This window comes from Juglans regia, chromosome 10 (genome assembly GCF_001411555.2).
Source record: "Juglans regia cultivar Chandler chromosome 10, Walnut 2.0, whole genome shotgun sequence".
Classification (NCBI taxonomy): Eukaryota; Viridiplantae; Streptophyta; class Magnoliopsida; order Fagales; family Juglandaceae; genus Juglans; species Juglans regia.
In genome coordinates, this window is record NC_049910.1 from 24,646,529 (window position 1) to 24,660,312 (window position 13,784).

The following is a 13,784-nucleotide window of genomic DNA, read 5'->3' on the forward strand; positions in this document are numbered from 1 at the left end:
GGCTCCCTTCCCCTCCCTCCTTCCTCCTCTTCCATCCCTTTTCTTCTATGTAGTTTTTGTTTTGTATTTTTGTGTATTTTCAGGCGAAATAAGAGTGAATCGCCGATCTGGGTCTTCCCGCTGCCACAGGCCAGCACGCGCCTCGCCATGGTGATGCCCTGCTGCCGATCTTAAAGACCACCGAATGCGGAACCAAACGGAGCGGCGAGTAGCCCGCACGCGCAGCTCGAAATTTCGGCGTCGTTTGGAGCGTGGCCTTCACGCACCACCCGGGAGCCCTATGCCAACACCACGCACGGTGTTTCTAGAGTCTGTGAGTCCGGGATCTCCAAGGTCGACTGGTGGTTCCCTTCCTAGAGTGGCGCGTGTACTGCACGCGCAATAGCAGCCTTTGTGTTCCGTTTTCTTTTGTTGCAGTGTTTTTCTTTATAGTTTTCTTTGTGTAATGTAGTTTCTAGATTAATAAAAATCTTAAAAAAATTAGTACCTTCAAACTTTGATCCGAATGGAGTATCAGTCCCCCCTCCGCGTTGACAGGGTTGTTAGGGTTTGGTATACCCTACCCTGCTTAGACGGGGTATGGGGCTTTGTAATCTCTGTCGTGGACAGAAGTGGTATTTTCTCTAAAGATCTAGGTCTTTAGAGATTTACTGTCTGGACTAGACCATGTCAGTCACGAAAGTGTACTGGGAAGATATTAATGATTGTAATTGATTTATTTTTCAAATCAACTTTGTAAGTCCTCTCTTAATGAATGTTAACCCGTTTACTCTAAAAAAAAAATAATAATAAAAAGATTTAGATTTTAAAAATAAAAATATATATTCGAGGAATGGGGAGGGGCTCGGATGGAGAGGGCCTTCATGTGGGAGTAGGAGCAGCCCCTCCCCTCTTCCTTTGTTTTTTGTTTTTAAAAATTCGAATTTGTTTAATTTTACTTTTTTATTTTATTTTAGATTTTTATGTTTTCAGTTTTTTAAGAAATGAATTTTTTTCACTTTTAATGACTATTTTCATTAAAGAGGTGCGATATTTTTTACAGCTGATTATTAAAAAGAGCGAGAGACGACGGTTGATCAAAACTTAAAAGTACATTAAACTGTTTTTATTTAAAAAAAAAAAAGTTATTTTGTTGTTTGTTTCAAAGAATTTAGGCACATTTAAACGATAATAATAATAATTTAGGCATATTTTAATAATAAATAAATAAAAGAATTTAGGCATAGACATAAATTAAGATTGATAATACGTTCAAAATGCAAAACGCGTAGACACTAATTAACAACTAAGAAGAGAAGGGGAAAAGAAGATCGGCATCATCTCCACGCTCACGGATTTCGCGGTGGCGGACCATCAAAGCCACCTTAGCGAAACGAATCTGCTCTATATGACATTTCATACGAAGATGGCGACAGAGAGACACGGTTCTTTACCCTCGACATCTCACGAAGATAACGTCATGTGTGTTTTTCCAAACTCTAATTTCTTTGCCTTGCCGATTTGATTTGAGTTTGTAAGTTAAAATTTCATCAATTTTCGAGTAGCAATTGATGGTTCTAGCTTGCGAGTGATAAAAAAAACTGCAATTCTTGTAATTTCTGCTTAGGTGGAGGGCGTTTGGTTGTCAAGAAAGTTGTGCTTTTTTTGTTTTTTAATGAAGTTCATTGCTTGGTGGGAACTTTTAGGTTTCTGGATATATTGCATGAGGCTCCTTTACTTGGTAACCGCAAATCCAGAAGCATTTTTGGGAGCATTTTCTACTGTTTCTTCCTGGCAAGTGGAGAGCTACTTTTGACTTTATAACCCTGAATTATTGCAAAAACTTCTGCATTTCTTTATTGAGTGGAGATCGCTGATTGTTCATCAACTTCAGGCAGGTTACGCCGTGCTGGCTGCGGGAGCTCCATGGATTTTCCGTCCTATACAGGACTTGATGTCCGCGTTGCTTTGCAGTTGCAGTGTTGTTCTCTTACTGGTCACAGGTTTTTTCACCCTTTAACTATGCTTGTTTTTAGACATCTATTATTTACAATGAGCGCATTTTTTTAATCTAATTGCTCTCAATGCTTTTACGTAAAAACTCATTTCATCTTTGAAATTTGAACGTGAACATTATGTATTTGGGGATGAAGGATCTGTAAAACACATGTATACCTAGTATGTTGTTTAATAATTCCATAGAGGCTTAGTATGTCAGCTGCAGTTTTTTTTACGAAACCACATTATGCAAATGCGATATCTCTAGGATGTCTGTCTGGCAATTCTACCTTTATGTTTCTTTGGTGCTTGAATGTCCACCATTTCAACCTTCTTCTACATAATCTAACTCTTTCTTTTGGGTGCTACTATTGCTTGTACCTTAGTTTAGAATCGAATGTCATGTGCTATCATAAGGATAGGGAATTGAGCCAATGATGATCATATATGTCAATGTTTCAGGCATCTTTCAGCAATATCTGGTTTACCAAGTCCAGAAAATACGCTTGCAGGTAATCTTGATCAGTTACTTGGTAGAACGTCAATCTTCCAATGTCTATTATTCAATTGCTCTCTCTCTCTCTCACGCAATCCCTCTCCCACTCTTCCACGTACAAATTTCTGCTGATCTTTCCAATTTGTAGAAGCCTCTTTAGGGTTTTTTTCTAGAAAGTTTATCCTGGATATATCAGTACTTGGACCAGATAATATGTATTATTAAACTCACTTACTGCTCTATTGAAAGTGGAACTGCCTTTTGAATTGATATTACTGGTTATAAGAAAAAGAAAATAAGTGATCTTAAGCAGTGGTGGAACCATAAATTTTTCTGAGGGGGAGGCCAACTTTTCTAACGTATGACACGTTTTATGTAAAATAAAAGGAGACAAATCTTAATTTTAATTCACGAAAAATTATAAAAACATAACTATATATAAAAATCAGATCTCAATAACTTGCTATATACATGCAGAAATAAAATTCTAAAAATACAACTTAACATCTGTTTCAGATTTCTGATGGCAATGTTTCATGGATATATATTCATCCATTATTACTTTTGCAATGAAATATTTGGAATTTATTTTCTTCATAGAAACTATCAAGTGGTCTTTTAGAAGCCTATCGTTCATTCTAGTATGTAAGGTAATTTATCAAGATTAATGTAAAATCTAGATATTTTGGTGTCACATTAAGCATATAATACTACAATTGAGATCTTAAATAAATACTCAATGAAGTCTAGGGGATAAAACTTCTCAATTATTTTTCCTATAGATCATCAAATTTAAATATTTATTTTGAATTTATTTCACTTTGGGTTCCATATTAAGAAGCCTAATATTGTATAATAAAAGACTTTGGGATTCAAATTAATAAGTTTATTATTTCTCTTAAACCTGACTTTAATTTAATTTTGGAGGGACTACCACATCATAGAAAATAGATAATATATAGAAATTGTACAAAATTTTGGGACTATAGGAAAAAAAAAATGGATAGGCATTTATATGTATATAGAAATTTTAGAAAATCTTGGAGAGCATGAGTTTTATTTTTTTGGGAGAAGGGGGGGCATTTCGTATATATATAGAATTATGAAAAAAATTTAGGAGGGATTTTGATTTTTAAAAAAATTTGGGGGGGCGGGGGGGCCACAACCACTAACGTGGTTCCGCCCCTGATCTTAAGGCTATCGGTCCCTGTACTGTGGGTGAATCTGCATTCTAGCCATGAATTACAAATTTTGAAGCTACTGCAAACTTACCAAAAGATTTTGGCCGTTTGCATATTGATTGTAAAGAGTGGGTTTTCTATTTAGACCCAAAAGGTGTGTTGGCATGTAATTTATGTTTTTCCATATGTTATTTGGCTTAAAAACAATGATATTCACATTTTTCTTGTAGGGTTACTATAGCTTCAGCCAAAAGTTGAAGCATGTTGTTCGCCTACCTTTTGCCATTACTGCATATGGTGTGTATACATGTGTTCGCTCCTTTTTGTTTTCATTTTTGTTTTTTTTTTTTTTTTCTGTGGAATCCAACATAATATATTTTTTTTATCAGTAATCAAAATTTTATTGATAATAAGAATAGACAAGAGCCCAAGTACACAGGACACATACAAGAGTGTCACCTATGCATGATAATCTAGTGATACAAGAAATTCATGAAAGTTCATACCGTTAAAACCAATTACAATCGACCATTGGAGTCAAGTATTGACAAAGAAAGTTCCAAGCTCATACATTGACTGTTCATGATTTTCAAAACTTCTTGTGTTTTTCTCCCTCCAAAGACACCCATAGGCATATTGGAACCATTTTTAAAATTACTTCTATTGTGAATTGCCCTGAAAGCCTCTCCAAGATACTAGAAGATCGATTATCCTTCTCGACATCACCCAAATTAGTCCCACCCTAGTAAAGAATTCATTTCATATGGTTGTGGCAATCTCACATTGAATTAGTAGATGATTAATGGACTCCCCACTCTTTTTGAACATGCAAAACCAATCCACGACAATGATTTAGCATTTGCTTAAGTTGTCTAATCTACCTTTCCCAAGGAATCCAAAAGAACTTTGATGAAATTAATTAGAAGGAAAGGATTCGTGTGGATAGATCCAAATTGTTGGGAGTGAAAGGTCTCTTGAATTGAACTGAGGAGTGCTCAATCTTCATTAGGGCCTGATTTTGAAATGAGTTTTCAGATTCCCATAAAATTTGGTGTTACCTGTTTTCATGCTTTTATGTTTCTTTATGTGGAAATTCCAATGTCTATTGGTGGTTCTTTCTCTTTGCAATCATTTTTATTTTATTATTGTTATTAGGAACTGCTGCAATGCTACTAGTGATCGTATGGAAACCCCACATTGGTATTCTTTCCATCTCAACAATACTGAGGTACACGTACCATCTAGTTATGATGCCTGAGAGAATACATCTCCTGCATTATATTTAGTTTCCTTTTGTAAAATTAAGTTAAAAGGGTGAGATTAGCAAGAATTTGCCTTTTTTGGAATGCAAACAAATGTCTTAAAGGGTAAATTCTTTTTTCCCCAAGAGTAGAATAAGAAGTGTAGCACTATTCATCCGGGTTCCAGACCGGGAACCTAGGTATACCCGGACCGGAACCCAGACGGTCTGGAACCCGGCCCGGGACCTGGGTTGCATTCGGGGTTCAGGGTTGTAAACTTTTTTATTTTTATTTTTTTTATAAAACAGCCTATATGTTATGATTTTTTTTAATAAAACAGCCTATATGTTATGAATCTTTTTTTTCAAGAAAAAGAAAATACAGATTGTTGGAAAGCATAATTTTTATACATAAAATTCTATTTTGTAAGTTTTTTCAAGAAAAAAATGATGTTGAAAATCATAATTTTTTTAAATATATAAAAAACCTATACTTTATTAAAGTTTTTCTAGAAAAAAATGATGCTGAAAACCATGATTTGTTATATATATAAAAGCCTATATATTATTAAATTTTCCAAGAAGTATAATACTAATGCATTGAACATTGTACATATAATAAAAATTTATCAAACTGGAAAACTAAATTTATCTAAAAACTAACTAAAGCTAGAAGCAACTAATTAACTTCTTAACTAAATGCATGTAAAATAAAAAATAAAATAAAATATTCATCTCGTAAAATGCATACAACACAATGCATCCACTACATATTACATTGTTTGGTATTAATACATTAGATTACAAAACACAAAATTACAATATGAGTTACAACAACAGCCCCTACAGGTTCATATGATACATTCCCTTGTCTATATCGCCAAATCAACCATGCCCCTGAAATTGACAGTTCAAGAAGCAGGGTAGCCAAAACTCCACAGCCACTACCCAATAATTTTGTTGCCACCATGTTTAGCAATGCTCCAAAGGATTCCAATTGTGAATATGAAAGGAAAATGCAGGAAAGATTTATTAAAATCTAAACTAGTCAAAAGGGAGGGGAATGAATATATAGTATTCCATAAAGAATGTCAATATAATCGCAGATATGGCAAGTATATAGAAGACTAGTTACCAAAAGCATGTAGTTAACATGAACCAGGTTGCCAGATATGAAATTAGCATTTCAAAAACTGCAAGCCCACTTAAACGTATTTACCAGTTTTTAAAACTTGTAGTTTATAAGTGGGTTTAACAAGAAGAAAAAAACTAGACAAGATGGCCTCAAACAATAAAACTACTTCAATTTAGGTATTTCATTCAAGATTAACACCAGACAAGATGCATAATCAACTTCCTAATATGTCCCTTAAAATGAAACTGCAGTATCAAATAGTGCATCAGACCACAAATATTCCAGTCACTGAAAATGAACTGAATGTATTTCATTCATTTGGCAATAAATCTCTCCATCTTATATATCTAAGAATATCTACATGTCATATGAACAACCCAAAACAAGATGTTCTTCCTTGAAGGATGACTTCTGTGTGAATCAGAAACCTACCTAAGGTACCCAGAGCTCAAATTCTAAGCATCCTTTTGACAGCCTAAGTAGCAAAATAATATTACTTTGTAATGTACCATTAATCGAGGTACGGCACAAATAATCAAGAACAATGGGGAAAAACTCTTAAGAAATCACATTGACAGGTTCAGTTCCAACCAAGTTAAAACTATTCATAGAATACATCAAGTAATACTTGTAAAATGGTAGACTATTAGATCCATAGACTGTATTGTTGCTTTATATCCTTTATACATGTAATATTTGTTTTATTATGCGCCTATAATATAACAGTATCTCTTTCTCGTATCTCTTCACCAACTCTATTTCTGGAAAAGTGTATCAATTAATTTTGTGGTAAGCATATTTCAAAACATGAATCTAACATAAAACAAATGCATAAAAAAACTTGAGAATCAAACCCAAAATATGAGTAAACTTAGATCTGGGTCTAAATCATGATTCATCATTCGCAAAACCAGAAGAGTGCAAAATCTGAATCTGGGTCTCATAGCCTTTTTCATGTCATATATTAGACAAAAGCTCTACTTCCTCATTCATATTAAGTTTAACCAAACACACACACACAAAATAAAATTGATAGAAGGCAAGCCTTCTCTCATTATCTCAAAGCTGTAGATCTCAGAACACAGAGCGAGTGGAAAACGAACCATCTTGGGGTCGTCGAATGTAGATCACTGGGCTAACGGCAAAGCTAGTCCTTGCTTGGCTAAACCTACAAAAGAACACAAACCCAAATCAACATAGAGAGAGAGAGAGAGAGAGATGGAGAAAACCTAACCTTGGGTTCTTGACGTTGGAGAGGCCGTCGACTGGCGGAGTGGCACAATCATGAAGATGGAGGCAACGAAGCTTCGTCGGTAGAGGAAGAATGGCTGGGAGGCTAGGGTTTCGACACAAGAGGAGATAGAGAGAGAGAGAGAGCAGAGAGATCGAAAGGCCGGTGGTGACTTTGGTGAGAGAGAGAGATGGCTGCAAAACTTGAACCTAGGGTTTTGTTGGTTCGGCAAGAGTGAGAGAGAGAGAGAGAGCAGAGAGGAGAGGTTGAGACCCGCGTAGGAAAAATGTTTTCCTTATAAAGCACGGGTACAAACCCAAAACCCGGATTTAAACCCAGTACCTAGATCCGGTATACTCGGATGTTCTTATGCGGGCCGGAATCCGGTTATTTGGGTTTCGTACTAGGCAGGGAAAAAACCCGGGAAAAACCCCGGCCCAGATGAACAGTCCTAACGAAGTGCACTAAAATCCCCAAGTGTAAACATTGGTATCAAGAGTGCTTATAAATATGCCAGCTACTATGAACATGAGACTTCTATCAAATTAATCCATATGTTTAGATTTTCATTCTGTCATCTCTATTATATGCCATATATAAATTTAAAATGAAACGGGTATGTTTGGCAAGTGAGAGTACCTCAAGTATTCTCACTACTATTCTTTACTTTATTATTACTTTTTACATACTTTTTTACTATTCATTACTTTTCACCTACATTTTACTACTATTCAATATTTTATTATTACTTTTTAATTACTTTTTCACTACATTCACAAACATTCTCAACACTTCTTACTACCCAAACGTACCCTAATCTGAAGGGTTTTAGTTTGACGAAGTGGGCTGTTTAAATGTAAATAGATTGTTCTAGATGTGCTTAATTTGTGAATTAAAAAGTGCTAGGGAATCACTTCTAAGTTTCAATCTGAGACTTCAATTTTAGAAAGAATGGATGCAGATTTACCATAAAAATAATTTGCATGTCTGTGTATAGAAAAGTTATGATATAATATGGTGGGGATGCTCTAATAGATAACTGTATTAAAAAAGTAGTAGATGCAATTTGAACATTTAAAATTACTATTACAAACTATTAATACATTCATAAAGTATCAAAATGCATTAGGAACTAGGAAGTATCGATGTTGTCTTTTATCCCTGCTCATAGCCTTAGTGGAACCATTGTGAGATATCTAATGATCATGAATTCTGATATTTAAATTTACTCCCAATCTTTCATCTCCAGTTTGAGGATTTGAATATTGGCTGTCATGTTTACTTGTCAAAAAAACAATATTGGCTGTCATGTTTTAATACTCCTGATTACTGATTACTGATTACTTCTTGTCCTTGGCAAAAAATGAATTGAAAATTCTTGAACTAAGTGTTGTGAAATTATTATAAACGTTCTTCCAATGTTAGTTTGCCAAGCTATGTACTGCTGACAAAATCTTGGTCAACCATAAATTTGCAGGATTATTATGATAATTGAAGCAATATGTGCTGGATCTTTTATGAGTATCTATATTGGTGAGTGTTTATATTACAGGGAGGTTTTGAGGATTTGGATTGTGTTTATGACAATTGATTAGGAAATATCTGGGAATTTTTCTTTATGCTGACGTAGCTGCTAAAGTCTTCCATTTCATGCTGGACCTTTTATTGAGTTTCATCTTAATAAAGGGTTTGGTGGTGATGTTCATGATGAGGGAGTAACACTTATGTTTTTATATACATTTATAACAAGCATGGTTATTGACAAAGTTTATTGGGTCCAGCATTTATGCTCCTAAGAAATATAAAATGTTGCTCTAACAATCTATGGGCCCAAATAAATAAAAAGATACATAGTTGTTCTTAGGATTTCTTTCAATGGCAGGTTTTATGTGTTATTCTCCATACTATGTAAGACAAATTTGAAATATGAATACACTCTCAAGGTTGTTGAGATAAACATGTTGTCACTTTTTTTTTTCATTCCGACTGCACAGAATAATTATGTTTGTCCATGAGCAAAGCATTTGTTTTTGTTTGAGATAATATTTAAGATTCCAATATTCGGGTATACCGCATGCTGTCATCCGGAAAAACCTTGCATATATTAGCATTTTATATTGGTGAAAATTGTAAGAGTTCTCCTTGTGTTACACCTGCCTAGCTGAGTTTGAGACTATCGATTTTTTTCCCCAAGTAAGACCCTCCACCAAGCACATATGGATAGAATATGAGCTCATACATTCAGGATGTATTTCAGGTTGTATGTTCTAACTTTTTTTCATGTGTCTTTTGGTCCTTGCAGGTTATGTACACCAGTACAATTCATTGAATTCTCAGCCCGATGTTCTGAAGTCATTATATTCTCCGCTTCAACCATCAAGTTCTTTGGAAGGTTTGAGGTAATCATGTAGTCATTAATAATTATGTTTTAACCCCATTTCCATATTATCTTGAGATGATTTAGCATTATTTTAAATAATGATGCATCAATTACCATATGTTGGTATGATATATGGTACAGGACAGATTGCCAGAGTTCATATTTACTCTCTCTCTCTCTCACACAGACACACACACACACACACACACACACACACACAAACACATTTGAGCAGGCTCGATTCTGTTAGTAGGGGTATATATATGTTGTAATACATAATCCATAATGTGGGTTGATTGGTACCACAGGTATCATGAAGGTGGTCGACTCTCTGATGAGCAAATGGCTTTGTTGCAATACCAGCGTGAAAACCTTCACTTTTTGAGTGAGGAGGTATGGGATGATCTGAAATTTACAATTGGCTGTGCTTCTTTCTTTGCATTTCATATCCAACGGTACCTTCTGCTGGTGCTTTGGTGTTTCATTCTGCATAAAGAATTTCCGTTTTTAATACATATGTTACCACATGTATTATAAAACATAATATATTTGGGTTTGCATGTCTATTAAGGTGTATGATTATTAATATCCAAACATTTGGCCATGCAGATTCTACGATTGCAAGAGTGCTTAAGTAAATATGAACGGTCTAATGATGGAAGCACACCTCAGGTGATTATTTTTTTTTTTTTTTTACAAGTAAGAATAGTATTGATAGAACTAGGCAAATGCCCAAGTACACAAGATGTATACAAGAGAAACACTTAGTTAGGAAGAAGAGGGAGAGATAGATACAAGGAATTGTGAACGTTAAGATCATTGAAATCTATAGCTATTATCCAAAGAAATAATGTCTTGAAAAACAGGCTTCTAAGCTCCTCCACCGAATGTACTTTGTCTTCAAATGTTTCATTACTTTCCTTCCAAATACACCGTATAGACTCCTCCAGCTGGCGAGAAACAAATGTGTAAATGTGAAACAAGGAGAAGATATGTCTGTGTGTATAACACCATATACACACGGGCATAGTTACCAGTTTTGTGTAGGCTGTGTGTAGGCTGTGTGTCATAGTGATGGTAGTGTCAAATTACCAGTTTTGGCCATGAAAGGTCTTATTATATTTAACCTCTGAGACATTTATTCCAAAATGTCAGAATAAGTGAGATCTAATCGCACTATGGCAGGACAAGTAACTTAGTAGCCTACTCGTGTAATATTAATGGTGAACTGCAATAATAATTGAACATGTACACAGCGGATAGTTTTTTTTTTTGTCATCTTGGAACACTTGGCTGGGCTACTTATTTTCTTCTGGAGCCACTTCAGAAAATTATGACCGGAGATAACACCAAGTAGGGGCCTGTATAAAATTATAATGTGAATGGTATAATTGTGATTGGGAGTGGTGCTTATTGGATTTTAACTATAAATTCTGCAAAGATCCCCCCCGGGGCCACGCGGGCAGAACAAAATGGTAATTTTCTAGTTTCTCTGGCACCAAAGGCTGGAATGGTGTAGTTTTTACATTTCTGGATAGCAGTAGATATCTTATATGGTTCTGTGATTTGATTACATGGAAGTGGAATGTTCCAAAGAATTGGTTCTTATGGCTCCATGTGCAGGTTGATCTTGCCCACATGTTAGCAGCTCGTGATCAGGAACTACGGACCCTTACCGCTGAGGTAATACCTGTTGATTCTTTCCCACTTGTTCATTTAACAGTTCCCCAAATGTTTGTCCCTGTTGTTGTCTTTGATTTTAAGGTTGCAAGAGTTTCATGGTGCTTGCTGATATGCATTTAAAATGAAACAATGTGTTGTCAATCTTGGACTTGTCCTTTTTAGGTAATCAACAGTACAATGTTTACATTATCTTTGCCTAAATGATTGGACTTATGTTACGTATAAAAAAAATGATTGGACTTATGCTTTTTGGGTAATTAACTGCACAATGTTTAAATTATCTTGCTTAAATGATGACAAGCCTATTACTCTTTTCACACATTGTGATGTGTTGCTGTGGTCAAATGAATTCAATAATTCTATCCAGGGAACCAGAAAGGGTGATTTTACTGCCTATTACATATGTTCATTTCTTGTGCTGTTTTTAGGAGATCTATATTTTGGGCACATGAACTCACGAGTCTACATGAATTCAAATTCTGTACACATCACATATTACGTTTCTTCTGGACTCATCCCATATTACCATTCAAAGGGAAATTTTGCATTTTTAAACTCACTGTTAGAAGCAATCATTTCTAGTTCAAGTTCACTGTTAGAAGAAATAGACACCACTGGGAAGACACTTGGAGGGGGAAAACTGAAGCAGCAAACAAGAGTTTTCTACTTCATTCCTTCTATTCAACAGATGAATGAGTGAACTGCCGACATATTTATTGATGTCTTGGCAGTAGATGTTATTGTTACTGGAAGAGATGTAATCTCATTTTTTGGTAATCTTCACTAAGAGCAGTTAAACTGAATTCTTTGAAACAATGGCGTACAGGAGGATAATTTGTTTTCCAATTAACAAACATGTTGAATTTTTTTCTCTGCCCCCGGACACATACAATCTGTGGGCATGGTTCTATTTATCAAATAGACTTGTAGCATTTGACATCGGTCTTCTTTACATTTTGAAACTTAAAATGGATACTGAAAGGGACTTGTGTTGCAGGTGAATCAGCTGCAGTCTGAGCTAAGGCTTGCTCGTTCTTTGATAGCTGAGAGGGACTCCGAAATACAGCGAGTGCGCACTACCAACAACCAGGCAAGAACTAGTGTTTTGGCTCAATTACGTATTACATATTCGTATCATGGTTGTGGAAGACCTCTGACTTTTGTATCAATTACATAGACATCTGGTTTTGTGCGTGTTAAGTATCTCTATTAGCAATATTGTCAAAATTTTATGCTTGTTTTGACTTTTTCGTTTTTCGGGGGCTTGATATTTGATAGTATGTCGAAGAGAATGAAAGACTAAGAGCCATTTTAGGAGAATGGAGTACCCGAGCAGCAAAGGTATTGTCTCGTCTCTTCTATTAGCTAATATGTTAATGATTATCAACTCCTCCAACTCTGGGCTTCAGTTACCTTTGGTATGGGATATTTTTGCTAATCTAATTTCAAAATTTGATGTACTAAAGCTTGAACGAGCATTGGAGGTTGAACGAATGTCAAATCTCGAACTGCAAAAGAAGATCACAACACTCAGAAATCAACCAACTGCATCAGTGGAACCCACAGAAAACCGTGGAGCATAGTCACACTGCACAAGATATGCATATGCTGACATGTTTTTACTATTCCACGATGCTGCAATCAGTGCCATTCCTTTCGTAGGTTAAATGAAAGTGGAATTTAAAAAAAAAAACAAAATTAAAGTAAGAAGAAAAGAAAGAAAGGTCAAGAAGCGTGTACAGAAGGTCAAGCATTGCAGCTCAGATTATTGAATGTATATATATCTGTTCTCTGAACTGGTTTTTTTTTTTTTTTTCCCACTTGAACATCCATTCGCGGCAGGCGGCAGCTGCCTATAATATGTTGTATATTGAGAGGAAGAAATATGCGGCATGTTCAAGATTGAGAGAAATCAGTGGGAGAGATTGAAAGCTTTTTTCTTCCCTTAAAACTGTCTGGTGGCGACTCAAGTTTGTGATACTGGTTTTAGGATTCAGGATTCTTTTCTGTGATATTGTTCCTCATTTCCTCTGCTTCAAGAGAATCCATCCTGTAGATTTTTCAGACCTGATAATATAGATTGCAACGTCACTCAGTGGACCAGTACCTAACATGTAGAACATGTCAAAGACATAACGAGTCCGACTACTATAATAGCCGAAGGTAGATGGAATCAAGCTAAAAAGTTGAATTATCCCAATTGTGAGGCTTTCCATTCCTGTCAATGCCATCTGCAATTACCCAAATCGATTGCCTTTCTCTGTAACCTCTCCTAAGCCAAGAAAACCAACAGTTTAGCTCAGCAAGATGTTTTCTTAGTCATGATCTTCTTAGAAGATAAACCCCACCAGAAAAGCAAACAGTAACTCATTACACTTGCTGTCATGCAAGTGAGTGAGTTTGCTTGATCAATACCGTGCGCAAGAAAAGTTGCTCTACAAGAAATTTTCCTAACAGAACG

At 35.5% G+C, this 13,784-nt stretch overlaps 1 protein-coding gene across 1 annotated transcript; it reads left to right on the forward strand.

Annotated features, from left to right (window-relative positions):
- Window positions 1-1,249: 1,249 nt before the first annotated feature.
- On the forward strand, window positions 1,250-13,414 carry LOC109008682 (protein FIP1-like). The gene is made up of 14 exons (XM_035695332.1): window positions 1,250-1,461; window positions 1,686-1,773; window positions 1,874-1,982; window positions 2,440-2,489; window positions 3,885-3,951; window positions 4,810-4,882; window positions 8,738-8,793; window positions 9,563-9,659; window positions 9,949-10,033; window positions 10,250-10,312; window positions 11,264-11,323; window positions 12,321-12,413; window positions 12,602-12,664; window positions 12,790-13,414. Exons 1-14 carry the CDS (start codon window positions 1,388-1,390, stop codon window positions 12,904-12,906), a joined length of 1,095 nt encoding a protein of 364 aa, XP_035551225.1. The 5' UTR covers window positions 1,250-1,387; the 3' UTR covers window positions 12,907-13,414.
- Window positions 13,415-13,784: the final 370 nt, after the last annotated feature.